The sequence below is a fragment of the Elephantulus edwardii genome, unplaced genomic scaffold, assembly GCF_000299155.1.
Source record: "Elephantulus edwardii isolate Elephantulus edwardi_28Jun2011 unplaced genomic scaffold, EleEdw1.0 scaffold00082, whole genome shotgun sequence".
Classification (NCBI taxonomy): Eukaryota; Metazoa; Chordata; class Mammalia; order Macroscelidea; family Macroscelididae; genus Elephantulus; species Elephantulus edwardii.
Window position 1 is genome coordinate 5,396,968 of NW_006399832.1, and position 20,289 is coordinate 5,417,256.

Here is a 20,289-nt window from a genome sequence, read left to right on the forward strand (position 1 = left end):
ATGGGAGTGTTGGAGACAGTGCGATTGGCACAGGACAGAGCGGAATTTAGGGCTGTTGTACATAGGGTCGCTATGAGTCGCAGGTGACTCGATGGCACATAACAACAACAACAACAACATTATCACTCTCATTTCAGAATGTATTTTTGTTTATTTCTGTGTATATTGTTTGTATATATGTACAAATGAATAGAAAGGATTCTGGAAAGATCTTTACTCAGCGATAACAGTTGTTGTCCCCAAGGAATAAAACTGGAACTGAAGGATGTTGGAATCATTGGAGCTGTCTCAGCGGTAACTCCACAGATTTTGGATTTGTTGGAACTTTTTTCAGCAAGCCGAAGTGACTTTTACAGAGAAAGAATTGAGTAAAACCAATGTTACTGTAATAACTTTTGCTTATATTCCAGTCCCACAGCCGCCTCGATTAGAACCTCAGGAACCGAATTCTGCCACGAGCACGACCATTGCAGTTTATTGGAGCATGAATAAGGAAGATGTTATCGACTCCTTCCAGGTTTACTGCATGGAGGAACCACAAGATGACCAGGAAGTAAATGGTAGGAGCATGATTTGTATAGAAATAAATGAACGGTTGCTTACATGTATTTGTATTCACACATTTTAATGTAAAGTATTTAAGTATGTTTATATACAATGACTGTTCCCATTAAGCTTTTATGGACACCAAATACAATCAAACAACCAAGTAAAAATAACCCCATATGTGATGACATGACACATAAGCAAAATTGGGAAATCAGGTTCAAATAAAACAATACCTCAGAAATACTACCAGAATTGTCAACATTCATCTTGTAATCGAGATTCACATCTAGCTTTGAATTCTTAAGATAACAAGGGCTGTTAAGGGATTCTCATTTTCAGAATGGAGATAACATATTAACTAGAGTTTCAGAGAGGACAAAGTTTTAACCAACTCTGAGGTCTAAAAAAAGAATTTAAAGTGTTCCACTTGTAGATAGGAAAAGCTATTTAAAGGACAGTGTTTGCTACAAAAATTTTAATGTAAGTGCAACATTGCATATTATGATTGGCGGTTTCTCTGATCCACCTCTAATAAAAGCTATAAGCCAAAAATAAAGGGCATTATGATGGCCTAGTGGTAAGAAACTGTGCTACAATTCTGAAGTCACTTGGTTCTAATCCTCCAGTTGCTCTGTGGGTGAAAGATAGGCAGTCTCCTCCCATACAATTTACTGCTTTTAAAAACCTGCCAAAGGGTCAGCTATGGGTTGAATTCAACTCAAAGGTACAAAACAACAACAGCAGCCAACCATAAAGGTTAATTCCATTTCCCAACTTAATGTGTGGATGGATGTGAAAATGTTTTTCAGTATCTTGAACGGATGGCATGTCTTTATAATTGAGCCTGAAGTCAAAACAGTTTGAGGCTGTACTTCCTGATGAGTCAGATCAGAAAGTGCTGGCATTCTGCATTGTTTTGCTGAAGACAGACACACTTTGGAAACCACATATGGCAGGATCGACAGTTTATTGCAAAACTCAAGAACCTAGTATGTCATAGGGATGAATTTTAATACATTTAATTGTTATTGGTATTTAAGTCTTTCAAGATGACACAAAATAGTTTAAAAAGATTTTTAAAAAGCAACTTTAGGTATAATGTAAGGTTGACGGTGTTGTTATTGTTGAGTACCATGGGGATGGAACCAACTCAAGCTGACCCCTTAGCGGTTTTCAGAGGCAGTGCATGTGTTTTGTTACTCTACTTATTCCTTCTGTATATTTCTCATTTACTCTAGCTACGTGATCAAACGTCTTGGCTATCCAAGACACCTTTTAATAACTTTTAATAACCTATTTATTTCTTGTAGTTCTTCAGTCTCACTCCCACCTATTCTGAAGTATCTTGCTCTTTCAGTACCTTGAATTCTGCTGACTAACAAGTAACCTGATTGTGCACAATATGATACTTTGCTATTTGCCAACAGTCTCCAGCCACTTATGTTGAGTGTTAAGTATGTTGTTGGGAAGAGCTTGTGGATATTAGTGCTTCACTTACAGGAATGATTCTCTTGAAAACTACAGCCACCATTTCTGTGCTGTAAGGAGATTTGTTTTGTTTTCTCCATGTGCAAATCCTATGGCATTTTAGAAATGGAATTCATTTTCCAGAAAGTGAAGCTCCCTGGGAGAAGAGACAATTGAATAGATCATGCTAACCCACAGAGATGCTAACTTTCCTTTGAAAGGAAGCAGCTTGAGTTTTAAGGTTGTGACAGTCAAGAATAACATAGGAGGACAATGGAAAAGAAGGCAGGTTAATTTAATAAAGAAAATAATTCTTTTACAGGAAAGAAAATTTCAGTAAGAAAATCAGATTAACCCAAAGCACTATGTTTTTAAAATGATACTCAGTGACATTTACTTTTACAATATGGAAAGTAAAGTAATTTAAGAAGTTTAAAAAGGAAAATGTTTTGATTAAACAAAATTTTGTCATAAAGTAAGTTTTGACCTATCAAATTATATTTAAGCATATCTAATTAGGTAAGGGAGCTCTGGTGGCCTTGTGGTAAGAAGTTGTACTGCAATCTGAAAAGCATGACGTTCAAATCCACCAGCCGCTCCATAAGAGAAGGATAGACAATATCCTCCAGTGGGATTCAATGCCTCTGAAAACCCTCTGGAGAATCAGCTATGGATTAGTTTTGACTCTATGGCACACAATAACAACAGCAACAACCCTAACAACAATAACATAATTAATGAGCCTTGGTGACTTAGTGGTAAGAAGTTGCACTATCAGTCCAAAGGCACACAGTCAAATCTATAGTAACTCCACAGGCGAAAGATGGATAATCTCCCATACAATTTACTACCTCCATAAACCTGCTGGAGCGACTGCTATGAGTCAGTTGTAACTCAACAGTACACAACAATAACAACAATATTTATAATTGTGAAAGTCTTTAGTTGAAAGAATTTGATCATTCATGAGACAAAAGAAGATTTGAAACTTGAGGAAACCAGTGGCCTACAGGTTGATTCTGAACTGTCGTGACTCCCAGTACTTCAGCTTAGAATTCCGCAAGAGTTTCATAATTGTGGTTTTTCAAAATGTCACAGGGCTCTTATTTTGAGAGGCCTCTGGGCGAGAGTGAACTGCCAACTTTTTGGTGTATAGTTGAATGCTTGACCATTTGTGCCATCCAAGGATTACTGGAAAATCATACTGAGTCTTAAAATGGTTTATTAATGTGTAGAAATGGTTTGGAACAGCTTAAGTTTAGAAATAGGGGATTGTGTCACTTTCTTGAAATACTGGTATTACTTCTTAAGTCTTTAAAAATACATTACTGAGACTTAAGCTAGAATAAATTCTGTGATTTTAACATTTGCTACTGAAATAGATTACACTGATTATGGTAGATGAAGCTTAGAATTTTACTAATATGATTTTCTTTTCTGTTAAGTGGTCACAAGTAATATTTGCCACTCTAAATATTCCTTTCCAGAATGCTGTCACTTTCCAAAACCCCTTTATTGCTGTGGAATCAGAACTGACACAACAGCTGATTGCCCACTTTTCTCCAAAGGAGCAGCTGTGGATTTGAACCACTAAAGAGGCCCCACCTCAGGATTAGTAGCCCAACACTATAGAGACCAGAACTCTTCCAAAGTGCTAGCTATCACACAATATCTCTGAGAGTACATCAGCTTGAGTTTAAATACATGTAGACCACATTCCCTCCTGCTCCCAACTACAGCTTTTAATTAACTTTGGGAGATACTATACATTTTATGATTGTGTGTTTTATGCTAGAATTGGTGGAAGAGTACAGAGTGACAGTGAAAGAAAGCTACTGCATTTTCGAAGATTTGGAGCCCGACCGATGTTACCAAGTGTGGGTAATGGCTGTGAACTTCACTGGATGTAGCCTTCCCAGCGAAAGGGCAATTTTCAGGACAGGTAAGGGGGTGTTAGGGAACACATTAAATTTTTCACAGACTCTTGAGGTCAACCAATAAGTATCTATTTAAGTAGCTGAATAATGTGCTGAATATTCTATGGTATCTTGGGGCAACAACAGTGGAGAAGACTGGGATGGTGTTCTAAGAAAGCTCACAGTCAAGTGGATAGACAGACAAACAGAAGATCATGGAACATTGATTGGTAGGGAAGGCTGTAATTCAGATATACACAGGTTAGTTTGAGAGCACTAAGGGGTACTTGAGAATGCCTGGGACCAGGTCACACCCAGGAACTATGGTGTCTAAAACTGATGTCTGAACTAAACCTCTTAAAGGATTAGTGGGAATTGGCATATTAAGATCTCTTCACAGATAATTGAAGCAAAAGTCCTACACCTTTTTTTAAAAATGCATAAATTAAGGCCACATTGCTTTTTAGGTAATTAGAAATGTTTCAAAGCAAGAAATGATGCATTCTTGCCATTTTTTCTTTCTCCTTTGTCTTTAAAGTAGATGTTTACTGAGCACCTGTTTAGGACTAGATCCTTGATATTTTTGGGTAAAGGGTAGGGAATGAGAATCTCTGTTTTTGTGTGTTGTATATGTGTAAAGAAATACTGGTAGGATTTATAAGAAATTAATAGTAGATGCTATCTGTATAGGGATGGATGAGGTTTGGGTAGTGTGGAAGACAGGGATGAAAATGAAATTTTTCACTACATAAATTTTTGTGTCTTTGGCATTTTCAACTATGAATGTATTTTAATTAAAGTTAGACGTGAAAACCACATCCAGACCCTCTTCTCAGGGTACCAGGGAAGCAGAGCTGGTGTTGCTTCACCGATATTGACTTGATTCTCTTTCTGTAGCCCCCTCCACCCCTGGAATCCGCACGGAAGACTGCACTGTATGTTGGAATACAGCTACCATCCGGTGGCGACCAGCCAACCCAGAGGCCACAGAGACCTACACGCTAGAGTACTGCAGACAGCACTCTCCCGAGGGTGAGGGTCTCAGGTAAGAAGGGCCTGTCTCCACTGAGTGGGGAATCCCACTCAGAGTCAGTGCTCCAAGAGATGTAAGACTGGATGTCAGGACTCTAAGATAATCTCTACACCTATGCTCATTGCAGGAGAGAAGTTCTCTAAAATGCTGCTGAGCTTACGAAGCTGTTAACTTCATTTGCAGCTTCAGCACTATTCATCAATGAACTCTAAGCGTGTAATGAGAACACGTGATAGGATGCTGAATAATAACAGACTTGAAAGAAAAATGTATGCACATTTTAATAAGATTGAACACTTTCTGAGGTATATTTAACTTGAGTCATTAGACAGAATTTATGCATGTTTTTATGTCTTTTTTTACTAGTTATATCAAAATAGGTACCACCTATCTCAGGAACCTAATAGTGAGCTTATGTATCATGTAAATCTGAATGTCTCTGATTTGTTGGTAATATGAAGAAACTAATTGCAAATGTCACAAATATACTCTTGTTTCTCCAAGAGAATGGAGAATCTAGACAGATTCTTAACAGGAGAATCAAAAGAGGAAACGCCTTCACTAAAATTATGAAGCCAAAATGTATCAATGAAAGGTCATCAGCCAGTGAGTTCTTGCTTGGTTGTTGGTCCTCTGAACCTCTGACCTCATGTTAATAAAACAACTTCAGGCTCCATAATGACTATTCATATCACTATGACTAATACAAAGAGCTCTGGTGAGTTAGTGAGTAAAGAGTTGCTCTGCCATCCCAAAGACTAGTGGTTCAAATCTACCAGCTACTCTGCAGGATAAAGATGGGCAGATGTAACATGTAGGTTACAGCCTCTCAAAACCTGCTGCAGGGTCAGTTATGAGTCAGCTCTGACATTAATGAGTTGACTTGAGTTGATGATTAATATTCGTACTTTGATAGATAATGTTTTCAGATTTTTAAATTTTTTTATTTTTTAATCACTTTTTTAGTTAATTTTAATGAAAATTTACAGAGACCTTGGATTTCCATTCATTCACTGTTGCACTTTTCTCCCTGCCCACGCTGCCCCCTCAGTTCACTCTTCTCTTTGAAAAGTAAAAGAAAAATTCTTTCATTGTTATACAATCCCTCCCCCCAGGTCCACTCCACTATGCAGCCTTCATTGTGGACTCCTGTCATGACAATAATACCTAATCACATATCTCTTTTTAAACAGTTTTCTCCCTCATCTGTTTCAATGCGTTATACATTATTTATCCCAACTTTCTCAGTCTCTCTCCAACCCCGAAGTCAGTCCTATTTCACAACAGTGGCACTATGCAGTATTTGTCCCTTTGTAACTGAGATATTTCACTCAGTATAATGTCCTCCAGGCTCACCCATTTTGAATAATATTGCACGAGTTCCTTGTTTTTCAATGCAACATAGTATTCCATTGTGTGAATATACCACAGCTTCTCTATCCATTCGTTTGTTGATAGGCACTTGGGTTGTTTCCAACTCCTTGCTATTGTGAACAAAGCCATGATAAACATGGGTGTGCATATCTCTGCTTGGATGTCTGTTATGGTCTCTTTGGGATATATTCCCAGTAGTGGAATTGCTGGGTCAAATGGTATCTCTATTTGCAACTTTTTGAGAAAGCGCCACACCACCTTCCACAGTGGTTGCACCATTTTACACTTCCACCAACAATGAATAAGAGTTCCAGTTTCTCCACAACCTTGCCAGCATTTGTTGCTTGCTGTTCTGTTAAATTTTGCAATTCTGACTGAGGCGAGACGGTATCTCATAGTTGTTTTGATTTGTATCTCTCTTAAAGCTAGGGATTTTGAACATTTCTTCGTGTGCTTGTTGGCCATCTGAATGTCTTCTTTGGTGAAGTGTCTGTTCATATTCTGTACCCATTTTTCAATTGGATTGTTTACCTTTATCTTATTGTGGTGTAGATTTTTTTTTAAGGCAAACTTGTATTTTATTTGGTCTTCAGGGGGGAGAAGGAATCACCTTAACACAACATGGTTTTTCCCATTGTTGTAGTCCCGGGTTGCATCAGCAGGCCCGAAAAGCCATCCCATTCTTGTGGTAGGTAGGCGCTTGTGAATGGGGCAAGGGGGCCAATCTTGTGGCCATAGCGTCTAATGGCCTCTCTGATGTGGCAGGGTTGGATGGCAACCTTGTGAGCCTCAACACCACAGGCCGCAGTGCTCTTTTTTCTTTCCCTTTGCTTGGTTTTAGCTGAGTCCTGTGCTGCATTCCCATTCCCCAGGGATCCTGTTGTCATTTTTCCCTGAATGCTGTGATCCACTTGATGGATGTGGTGTAGATTTCTAAAACCAAGTTTACCAAGATAAACTATCTTGGTAGGTTATGGGACTTGGGAATAATTGCGTGAAATTAGACAGTTTCTTAATAACATGTACTATTTAAACTTCTGATTATCATCATCATGAATCAGTCAACAGCTATTTATTTATGATGTGAAGTTTCATGTGACTGAGCAATAATTAGGATTTCTTTCAAGTATGTGAAGACAAGCTTCACAGATAATGATCAAAGGGTGAATTTATGTTAGGCTGGGTGTGTATGGGTGGAGACAGGAGTGCGAACACAGTAAATGTACAAGGAGCAACATTTTTGATAATGTGGTAATTGCTGAGAATGAAACTCTGGTCTGTTTAGAGCACAAGAAAAGGGTAAGAGTGAAAATAACAGAGTTTTACTGAATATATATAAGGTGCTGACTTCTTGTTGTTAGGTGTCATTGAGTGGACTGCAACGCACAGTGACACTGTAAACAACCTATCAAAACCTTGCCCGATCCTGTCCCATCTTCACAACCTCAGCCATACTCAAGTCCCTTGTTTCAGTCACTGTGTCAATCTACCTCGTGAAGAGGCTTCATTTCGTTAACTGATTCTCTACTTTGCCCAGAAAGATGATGTCCTTTTCCAAAGACTCGTCCTTCCTGACAGCACACCCAAAGCATGTGAGGTGAAGCTTCACCATTCTTGCCTATAAGGGACACCCTGCTTGTACTTCTTCCAAGATAGATTTGTTTGTTCTTTCGCCAGTCTGTGGGAAGTTCAATTCTCTTCGCCAACAGCAAAGTTCAAAGGCATGCTTCTCCTTTGGATTTACTTATTCATTGCCCAATTTTCAGATGCCTAGGAAGCTATTGAAAATAGCATGGCTTGGGTCAGGCACATCTTAGTTTTCACACAAACATTATTGCTCTTTAGCACTTTAAAAGGATCTTTGACAGAAGATTTGCCCAACACAGCATCTTTTTTTTTTATCTCTACACTGCTGCTACTATGTGTGGTGATTGTGGATCCAAGGAAAATAAAATTGTTGATAATTTGAAGCTTTTCTCCATTTATCATGATGCTGTCTATTTGTCCAGTAGTGGGGATTGCTTTCTCAATGTTGAGATGGAATCCATATTGAAGGCTGTAGTCTTTGATCTTCTGCAGCAAGTGTTTCAAGTTCTCATCACTTTCTGCAAGCAAGGCTGCTCCATCTTCCTTAAGGCAAGTTGTTGATGAGTCTTTCTCCAATCCTGTTGCCACATTCTTCTTTATATAGTGCAGCTACTTGAATAATTTGCCCAGCATACAGATTGAATAGGCATGGGAAAAGGTCAGTGTGTGTTATGTATTGGACCATTAACAAAGAAGTTGATGATCAGAATTCACCAGGTGCTCTTTAGGAGGAAGATGAGGCTATCTTCTGAAAAGATGTACAGCCTGAAATCAAATGGATGGTTGCCATGAGTGGGATGGGATTGGTGAGTTTTTGTTTGTTTGTTTAATTGACATCTTAAGTGTGTTATATACATTGCCTCATTTAATCTTCATATGAACTCAGACAGAAAACAGATACATCAAGAGGGTTCCTAAGCTAATGATTGCAGAGTTAAAACCCAGTATTGGCATATTTCAAAGCCCAAACATAAAACAAAATACTAGTAACCTCTGAGTGATTTTCAATTCATGGCATCCACATGCATGTGAGAATAAAACTGTGCTCCATGTATGTAGTTCTGAATTGCTATGACCTTTCCAGAGTACTAACTTTGTCATTTGTAGTCAATCATCAACTCCGAAGACACCATCCTCTGATTAATGTTACTTAGGGGAGGCCTGGACCTTTTGCTGTGAAGAATCTTTGATACTATGAAAATACTCTTGTCAGTACTGCCCAAGCCTCAAGCCCCTTTATTCCACCATTTACTACCATCAGGGAGGCAAACTGTTTAGGAGTGCTCTTACGTCACTCTCCCTTGTTATCTCGTAATCTCCAGATGACGTTTGCGTATGCAGCATCACCACAGTTGGACACTTAAATCAGTGGAGTTGTGAAAATGCCGACCCCTAGTCCTCACCTCACTGAAGGAAATATGATACCGTTTCATAACTATGGCCACAGGGAGACAAAAATAAAGAAAGAAATAAAAATAAAAAGTAGCAACAGAAAGAAAATTTGTGTTCATTAAGGGCCTTCATGTCAAATACTTTGCCAAATATAATTAGTTGTTGTTATTGTTAGATGCCATGACTCCTAGTGACCTAAGAGCAGATTGCAATCTTGCTCTTTCCTGTAGCTTCCTCAGGGTCTCTGATATGCTCCAGCCCAATGTTATAGTCACTGTGTCAACCCATCTTGTTGAAGATCTTCCTCCCCGCCAACCCCTGATTCTCTTTCCCAGGATGTTGTCTTTTTCCAAGGACCATCTTCTCCCAACAACATCGGCAAAAGTATGAGATGAGGTTTCACCCTCCTTGCCTCTCAGAAACATGCTGATCACACTTCCTCCAAGACAGATTTGTTTCTTCTTTTTTCCATCCATGAACTGTTCAGTGCTATTCTCCAACATCACAATTCAAAAGTGTCAATTCTTCTTGTATCATCCTTTTTCATTGTCCAACTTTCAGATGCATAGGAAGCTATTGAAAATACCCTGGCTTGGTTTAGGTACACCTTAGCTTTTAAAGGGACATTAACTCTTCATCATTTTAAAGTGGTCTTTGACAACAGATTTGCCCAATGCAGCACATCTTTTGATGTCTTGATTGGTGTTACCATGCATGCTGATTGTGGACCCAAGGAAAATGAAATAATTGACAATTTCAATCTTTTCTCCACTTATCATGATGTTGTCTATTGGTCAAAGATGGCTGTTTCTGTGTGCCAGTGAGTTACAGCCGACTCATAGCTGACCCTCCACTGGGTCTTCAGAAGCAGTGAATCACACAGGAGAAGACTGCCCATCTTTATCCCATGGAGCAACTGATGGATTCAAACTGTGCTCCTTTGAACCTGCAGCTTAATTTATTTTCCTTTTTAAAAAAATTTTATTAAAATTTATTAGTAATTTCAGTAAAAATTTACAGAGACTTTGGATTTCCACCCATTCATTGTTGCACTTTTCTCCCCTCCCAACCCTCCTCCCCTAGTACACTACCTTCTTGGAAAAGTAAAAGACAAATTCTTTCATTGTTTTACAAACCCTCCTCCAGGTCCACTCCACCATGTAGCCTTCACTCTAGACTCCTGTCATGACAAAAATACCTCATCACGTATCCCTTTTAAACAGTTTTCTCCCTCATCTGTTTCAGTGCAGTATACATTATTGAACCCATCTTTTTCAGTCTCTCCCCAACCCCAAGGTCAGTCCTGTTTTACAACAGTGGCACCATGTAGTATTTGTCCTTTTGTGACTGAGATATTTCACTCAGCATAATGCCCTCCAGGGTCACCCATTTTGAATAATATTGCACGAGTTCCTTGTTTTTCAATGCAGCATAGTATTCCATTGTGTGAATATGCCACAGCTTCTCTATCTATTCCTTTGTTGATAAGCACTTGGGTTGTTTCCAACTCCTTGCTATTGTGAACAAAGCCATGATAAACGTGGGTGTGCATATCTCTGCTTGGATGTCTGTTATGGTCTCTTTGGGATATATTCCCAGTAGTGGAATTGCTGGGTCAAATGGTATCTCTATTTGCAACTTTTTGAGAAAGCGCCATACTGTCTTCCACAGTGGTTGCACCATTTTACACTTCCACCAACAGTGAATAAGAGTTCCAGTTTCTCCACAACTTCGCCAGCATTTGTTGCTTGCTGTTCTGTTAAATGTTGCTATTTTGACTGGGGTGAGATGATATCTCATAGTTGTTTTAATTTGCATTTCCCTTAGAGCTAGTGATTTTGAACATTTCTTCATGTACTTGTTAGCCATCGAAATGTCTTCTTCGGTGAAGTGTCTGTTCATATCCTGTGCCTATTTTTCTATTGGATTATTTACCTTTATCTTATTGTAGTGCTGAACCTGCAGCTTAATTTTTTACCACTTGGCCTCTAGAGCTCCCGTTTGGTCCAGTAGTAGAAATGTTTGTTTCCTTGATGTTGACATGTAAAACTTTGGTCTTCTGTAGTTAGTAATTCAAGCCTTTTTCATAAATAAGGTTGTGCTACTTTCATAAGGCATGTGGTGATGAGTCTTCCTCTAATCTTGATGCTGCATTCTACTCTATATAGCTCAGGTTCTACTCTATATAGCTCAGGTTCTCGAATGATTTTCTCGGCATAAAGATTCAATAGGTATGAAGAAATAATACAATCCCCAAACACACTTTTTTCTGATTTAAAGCATGCAGTGTTTCCTTGTGCTATTCAGACAACTGATTTATACGTAAGGCTAATTTTTCATAGGTTGATTTATACAACTGCTTGTTGATGTATATATGAATCTCATTCAACTCTTTCAAGAATCCTATGAGGTGGAAAATGACCTCCATTTAATGATTTAATTTGAAGAACATTAAATAAGATTGACCAAGATCACAACAATGTCAAGTGATAGAGAGTTTGGATCCAAGATTCAAACCCAGGTTTGTCTTATTCTTTCTATCAATTTTAAAACTCATGTCATTGCACAGACTTGAATAGCTAGACAACTCAGGCTTATTGTGTAGATAGCCTGAGTCCCCTTCTGTCATAAAAAAAAGATCTACAGAAAGTAAACCATACATTCAGACATTTTTGATTGATGTTTTCTCTTTCCTTGGTCATACTGGGACCCTAAAAAGAAAAAGGTCCATTTGATATTAATAATACATTCCAAGGTCTAAGAAAGAGGTGACCATTTCATTTGTAGAAAAAAAACTGACTATCACAAAAGTTGAGTTTATGAAAACCAGTCTTTTTAGTAGTCTGTTATTTTTGAGACTTTGCCAATTCATTCATTTATCTTTCCCTTATTTCAGAAAAACATGTGAGGGTCTGGATGAAATGTTTATAATGTAGAATAATACAAAGATCCTTTGTTTTTGAATGGATACAGTCCAGCAAATTTAGAAATTAAGGGAAATTCCACATGCCGAGTTCTGTCTTGGAGCTGTCTTGAAGACGAAGTTGTTTTTAATTAGGTGCTGAAAGACCTTCAACAACAAGAGGTGCAATGGTGTTGTCCAACTTCCAGCCCAGGCTCACTCTCCAACTGCTAGATCACTGATGAATCCAACAATAGATAATTTCTTGAAGCAAGCAAAACTTTAAGGGCCAAAAATTACTTTCCTATGTACTTGCTGACCCACCACATTAGACCATCTGAAAATAAAATCCAATACAAAGCTCAATATCTTACACATCAGGTTTGTATCAGCAAACTGATTTCAGAAGCCCAGAATTGCAAAATTCCTTTGCATCCCTTTTGATTCTAGCTTAAAGGCCCAAGAGGGATGGAAAATTCAACTTTGTGAAAGATAGTACCTTGTTCTTACAACCACCTTTAGGAATATATCCTGCAGAACATTAACTATTTAACCATAAGCTATATAACTCAGTCTCTAAAATGTCAGCTCTGAATGACTACTCTGGCAGTAAAATTGATAAATAAAACAAAAGATCTAAAAATTTGATCACCTCTACTCAACAATGCCAACAGTCCCTAGTATTAAGTTCTTTGGGGACAACATTCTTTACTTTGATCTTTCATGTGGTAGCCGATAATTAAAATTACCTTTCTTCTTTGAAAAAAACAGCAAACGGAGAATGGTCTGATTTCACTAGTTTGTTAGCTCCATGAAGGAGAATATGTTTGCATAAAACTGCAACCTCAATGCCTGGCACCATGTCTCACACTATGCAGTCACTCAGTGAATATCAAGCAGTAAACACATGACTCTGAAATGACTAATACAGGTTAGGCCAGCTTTGTTCAAAATGGGAAGAAAATAAACTGGCATGACAAAGTAAAGAAATAGATAATGAATAAATTTTAATGCTTAGATACTTAACTGAAATATTACTTTTGTTGTTAATTGCCATCAGGCCAATCTCAGCTCACGGTGACCCTATAACTGCAAAGTAGAACTGCCCCTTGGGATTTTTGAGGCTACAACTTGGAAGCAGCTTATTAACCCTGCCTGCTCAGGTGTCCCTGGGTGGGTTCAAACCATGAGCCTTTTGACTAATAAACAGAACCTGTTTTCACTGCCCAAAGATCCAATCAGAGTCTCAAATTTAAATAAAGTCCTCAACGATCATCCAATCTGTCATGGGCCATAATGTGGAGCACTGCTAAGCCAAAAGCAGAGCCTCTCTGGCCATTCAAATTCACCAATTTCTCCATAGGAGAAAGGAAATCTCCTCTCGTGTGATTTACAGCTTCCTGCTGGAGGGTTAGCTATGAGTTGATTCCAACTCAATGGCAATGAGTATAGTTTATGAGTTATCAAATCAATTCCATTCATAAGGAGCCAATAGGACAGGAGAGAGCTACTTCATGGAATTTCTGAGGCTTTTTAATATTTATGGAAGCAGACTACCATAACTTCCTCCATGGAGTTGGCTTCTAGGGTCAAACCACCCGTCTTTCATTTAGCAACTGAGCTCTTAGACACAGCACTACCTGGGCTCCTATTCATCAAGGCAAGGGTTGCTGTTGTTGCCTTCAGTAACCTTGAGTTAGTTCCAACTCTTAGCTACCCTTGAGTATCACAGAATATAGCATTTCCTGGGCCTGTTCTCATCTGATGATCATTGCTGTGTTTGGGTTCATTGTTGTAGCCACTGTGTCAATCCATGTTCTTAAGGGACTTTCTCTCTTTTTTTATTATTAATTTTAATGGAAGTTTACCGAGATTTTGTTGCACCCCTTCCCCCCAGTTCACTCTTCTCTTTGAAAAGTAAAAGAAAAATCTTTCATTGTTTTACAATCCCTCCCCCCAGGTCTACTCCACTATGCAGTCTTCATTCTAGACTCCTGTCATGACAATAATAGCTAATCATATATCCCTTTTCAATAGTTCTCTCCCTCATCTGTTTCAATGCAGTATACATAATTTATCTCTAACCCCGATGACAGTCCCATTTACAACAGTGGCACTATGCGGTATTTGCCCTTTTGTGACAGAGATATTTCACTCAGCATAATGTCCTCCAGAGTCACCCATTTTGTATAGTATTTCATGAGTTCTTTGTTCAATGCAGCATAGTATTCCATTGTGTGAATATACCAGAGCTTCTCTATCCATTTGTTTTTTCATGGTCACTTAGGTTGTTTCCAACTCTTTGCTATGTGAACAAAGTTGTGATAAATATGGGTGTGCAGAGGGTCTTTTTCTGTTTTGTTGACCCTTTACTGAGTTTGATGTCCTACTATATAGGGTCTGGTTCATTCTGATGTCACATCCTAAGTACGTGAGATGAAGTCTCACCATCTTTATCTTTAAGGAACAGTCTAGTCGTACTTCATCCTGGACAGATTTATTTGCTTTTCTGACAGTGCATAATATATTCAATATTCTTGGCAAGAATTACAATAAAATGGCATCAATTTTTCTTAGGTCTTCCATATTCATTGTCTAACTTTCACATGCATATGAGACAATTGAAAGTACCATGGTTTCTGGCCAGATACACATTAGTTCTCAAAGTGGCATCTTTATGAGGTCCTTTTGCCTGATGCAGTACATAATTAGATTTCTTGGACATTGATTGTGGATTCAAGTAAAATGAAATTCTTGACAACTTAAATATTTCTACATTTATCCTTATGTTTGTTATTCATCCAGTAATCAATTTTAAGGGCAGAAAACCTTTTCATGGTCACTCACAGAGAAGGGCTTTTAAAGTCTTATTAATCCATTGATTATACAACTCTACCTAGATTCTGGATCCTAGGAAAAAACTTCATATGAAAACACAAGAATGGATTTGTAAGTCAGTGAAGAAGAGTAAGGGAGATCAGAGATTAATTTTTTTTTGAGGTGCCCTGATACTATAATTGTTAAGTGCTCAACTGTCAATGGAAAAGTTGGCAATTCAGACTCACCAGTCACTTTGCAGAAGAACAGACTAGGTGGTGTCCTGCCATAAAGATTATAGCCTAGAAAACTACCTGTAGTGAAGTTCTACTCTGTCCTATAGGGTTGCTATGAATCAAAATCAACTCAATAGAATACAACAATAGACTAACTTGTATTAAAAGCAGGGAACTTGTCTGTATATTCAGTAAAGGTCTATGTAATGAATGACTGTGGGAATGAATAAATGAATGGATTGGATCAGACACTCTCATTTTGTCCTTGCCCACTCTGAATCATCTTAATGGTAGGACTCTCCAGAAAAGAAGAGAGGGAATAAAAATTAAATGAGATCATATCTCTTTCCTATCCTTAATGCCTGAAATCTTAGACAACTTAAAAAATCCTGGTCTGGTATAGGGAGGGCCACTTTAGGGAAATGAAAAGAAGAGAGAGAAAGTTGATTAATTTATAAACAAAATAAAACTTAGAGAAGGCATTGACTTGTCCCCTGGACTAAGGCGTTTCATTTTGGTTGCCAGAACAGAAACACATTCATCTTCCGATCTATGTTATCTCCCAGTATGATGGCCTCCAGACATTCCAATTTAAGACCAGAGATACAGCTTGAACTCTATGGTGGGTGTTTGAATGAGATGAGCCTACTGTGCCCCTAGTTTCCATGACGCAGTGTCTGAAATAGATAAGCAATTGCCTCCATCCCACAGTTCTCATGGAGAATATATTTGCATATTTTTGCATGTGGGCCCCAGTGGCTCCATCCCAGTAGTCGACCCTATTGGGATGAGGTGTGGGTGGAAGTGACAATCCCCCGGCTTGTGTGTGGGGCTTGAGGGAGCTCCTACTCACCCTTTCCTGTTTTTCTTTGAATGCTCTCCTCAGGTTGGGTGGGCTCAAAACACTTTCAAAATTTTTCCACTGCTCTGCTGTTTCCTCAGCTGTTCTGTCTCTCCTGTGTGGAGAGAAGTCAGCAGAACTGTGGGTGGAGGAGGGAAAACTGAGAGAAATATAGTACAGGGATTAGCTGTGTGGGCTGTGCCGAGAGAAGCTGTGTATTGAATGACAAATCTGTGAGACTCAATATGCCACATAAGTGGTGAACTTCCTGCTCCTTATCCTGGCCAGTTCTTTCTCTTTTTTATAACTTTGTTAGTAAACCATCAGCTGGACATAATATGGCTGACTAGTAGTCAACAGTGAGTGATTTGACCTTCTATGCAACTAGTGGGTGAAAGAGAGACAGCCGTTCCTGTCCATGATTGGTTCACAAGAAGATAGGAGGATCACCAACATAGTTTGGTCAAAACTCATGGGGTAATTAACAGCTTATTATCACTTTTTATGATGGTGTCATTTTCCTGACGTAGGTTGTACCTCTACAGGGAGCCCTTGGAAGAGTGCATTACATGAAGATAATTTTATTTTCCAGCACAACTGGCACTTTGTTTTCCTAAATGAAATATTCCCAAATAAACCTAATATAACTATAATCATTTAAAATCTCATCACCTCATGTTGTATATAGTAAAATCCCCGTCAATGGTAGTTCAGCCTGTTCTTTCATTTATGACTTATGTTCTGTCAATTTCTAAAAAGTCCTTAAGTTGCTCACAATAAAAGATATAATAGAATTACTAAAATGTTCCTGTTGTAGCCAGTCGATGCAAGGGTGAAGTGGTAGTATGAAAAGTGCAGGGTAAGAATAGCACCTCAATGGAACATAAAATTTAGATCTGAACTTCCTGACAGCTAAAGTGAAAACAAGGGAGGCAGAGAGAATAAGTTGGAGAAAGAAAGAGATTATATAACTCATCTCTCTTTTTTTTTGAAAGGAAGCATAACATTTCACAGAGAGACAATTATATTTCTTGACATTCAGCTCTAAGAGGAATTTTTCATGTAGGTCTTTACATAAGGGCCATTGAGCAAGATAATAGTGATTGTCTTGAAGAGTAGGTTTACAGGAGACACAAAAAAATTCCCTATGAAACCATTTCTTAAACTGCATCTGAAAGCACATTGTTAAATTGTGGATCTTTGCAGGCACAGTTCTTAGTTCCATGGGAATCTCAAGTAATAGCCCCTTTATGTGACCTTGCAGTGATAAACAAGGGCTTAGGGAATCCAGAGGGATGAGATTGTTACCAAATTCTGGGATTCTTCCCCTCAAATATAAAATGGCATCCTTCAGCCTTTTGAGGGTGATTATAGGAAAAACAAAAGTCTGGAATCCTTTTGCTATGTGAGAGAATCCAGCTGCAGAAAATCCTTTGTCTTATAGACACCATCATTCAGCCATCATGTACTGCTTCTGCATTGTTATGGAATGATAGCTGAGCTTTGCTGACGACCAGGCTTCTACAATCCCCTCATTTAACATCAACAACAAAAATTCTATTCAAACATGTTTCTTTATCATGTTTTTCAAAAGGAAAAAGGCAACAGATGAAATGGTTTCTTCTCACTACTGATTAATAATAATAATAATGATAATAATAATAATAAATCTCACCTTAAAGAAAAGGCCCATGTTTCCAGTAAACTGAGGTTTTCCTTAAGTGTAGATTCCTCTGGAATACCCACTGAATCACTTGTTCTTGGTTCTAGCACACAGTATTTTCCTGTGTTGTGTCCTCCTATTCCCCCTCTCCCCTGACTCCCTCCCATATTCAGGTTGATTATGTTTCTGGAACTTAACTGATTAGAAAATTCAATGGGGCTTCTTGTTAAATACTGGATTCATAGGCCCCTTTGTAAGTGATTCTCATTCAGAGGGTGCAGAATTCTCAGACAGTGTTGCTTCACTAGCTTGTCCCCACCGAGTCCAGCAGGATGCTCTGTTCACAGTCCACACTCAATGGTGGAAGCTGCCAACAAGAAAGCCACTAAGAAACACTGTGTTTTAAAAAACAATTCATACTTAGCCATCTGTGTGCATCATAGTGACAGAGCCATCTGTATGCAACTTCAAGGAGTCATGGCACTGGGCTCCATTTTGTTTGTACATATGCCACCCTCCTCCACCAGGGAGAAAATGTGCTTAAATCAGGTGTTAGACATGGCAATGCAGAAAAGACCCACTGCTCACGGTTACCAGTTCTTCCTCTCTCCTCAAGCACAAGTACACGGCTTCCTTCCATCTCATACACAATGTTCAATCACCAGATTTTTAAAGGAGCTATTTTACCAAGTGCCAGATTCTGCAAACATGAGATTCTGCAAACATGTTCAAGCTACTCCTGAGCTTGTTCTAAAGCCCTTAACATATTATTTAATTAATGTTAAATAAATAACATAGTACTTATGCAAAAGCTACAAATGATAGTATAATGAAAATTAAATCTCATCACTATCCATGCCCCATCTTCTTAGTTCTCCTCACCAGAAACAAGCACTGTTAGACAATTCTTATTTATTCTTTTAGCTAGTCTTTGCATATACAAGCATCTAGATTTTTCCAATACATAGTATCATTTGAGATACACACACATCTAGATGAGATTTAAAAATTAAAAACCAAGATGTTTTTGACATATATATACACACAGATATATCTATATCTATATCAGAAATATATAGATAGATATATAGATATACAGATATATGACAGCGCAGGAGGGGAAAACCCTCTATGAGGTGGATTGATTCAGTGACTGGGGTACTCGGGATGGGTGTGTCAGAGGCAATGAGATTGGCACAAGATAGAGCACGGTTTAGGGCTGTTGTACATAGGGTCGCTGAGTCGCAAACGACTCGACAGCACATAACAACAACAAACAACAACATATCTATATCAGACATATATATACAGATATATCTTCCTATGAGTCGCAAGCGACTCAACAGCACATAACAGCAACAACATCTATCTATATCTATATCAGATCTCTCTCTCTCTCTCTCTCCCTATCCCTATCTATATCTATCTATATCTCTGTATCTCTATATCTCTATATATCTCTCTATGTCTGGCATACACACACACACACACACACACACACACACACACACACACACACACACACTGATGTAATGTGTCTCCCAGTTGAAATAACTGATTCTCCTGTGTGTTTTCAAAGGCTGTAAATTGAATAGGAGGAGATTCTTCATATTTATCCGGCAGAACATCTGATGGACTGGAACTTCCTACCTTTGAACTGGCAGCACAGCTCCTTATCCACCAGAGCTTATATCCATATCCATATCCATATCCATATCCATATCCATATCCATATCCATATCCATATACATTTGTTGTTATGTGCTCTTGAGTCACTATAACTCCTAGCGCCCCTATGAACAACAGATTGGAAACTTGCCCTGTTGTTATTATGTGCCATCAAGTCTCCTGCTACTCATAATGACCCTATGTACAATAGTGCTGAATCCTGCCCTATCCTGAGCCAGTCTCAGTAACTCTGACACTCCTAATCCCATTGCCTCTGTTACTGTGCCAATCCATTTTATCTGAGGCCTTCTTCTTCTGTGTTGTCTCTCCACTCTTCCAAGCATGATGTCCTTCTCCAAGAACTGGTCCCTCCAGGTCAGTGCCCAAAGAATGTGAGACAGAGCTTCAAAATCCTTTCCTCCAAGGAAAAACTTAGTTTCACCCTTTCCAAGACATATTTATTTGTTCTCTTGCTGGTCTTTGGTATGTTCAAGACTCTTCTCCAGCACCACAACTCAAAAGCATAGATTCTTCACTTATCCTTAATCATTGTCAGCTCTCTGATGCATAGCAAGTAATTGCGAATACTATGGCTTGGATCAGGTGCACCTTAGTCTCTAGATTGACATTATTGCTCTTTAGCACTTTGGAGAGGTCTCTGACAGCAGATTGTCCCAATGCAATTCATCTTTTGATTTCCTGACTTCTGGTGCCAAGAGTGTTGGTTGTAGAACCTAGCAAGCTGAAATTGTTAATAATCTCAATCTCCTCTACATTTGTCACGGTGCTGTCAATTGGCCCAGTGGTGAGAATCTTTGTTTTCTTGATGTTGGGCTTCAGTCCA

General features: G+C 38.6%; 1 protein-coding gene across 1 annotated transcript in view; it reads left to right on the forward strand.

The window, feature by feature from the left end:
* Positions 1–20,289, forward strand: part of LOC102843550 (cardiomyopathy-associated protein 5-like) — a 148,979-nt gene that overhangs the window by 95,232 nt on the left and 33,458 nt on the right. Inside the window, exons 7-9 of the mRNA XM_006889884.1 lie at positions 411–560; positions 3,812–3,958; positions 4,830–4,977. Coding sequence (XP_006889946.1) covers positions 411–560; positions 3,812–3,958; positions 4,830–4,977 — 445 coding nt within the window. The remainder of the gene's footprint in view (positions 1–410; positions 561–3,811; positions 3,959–4,829; positions 4,978–20,289) is intronic.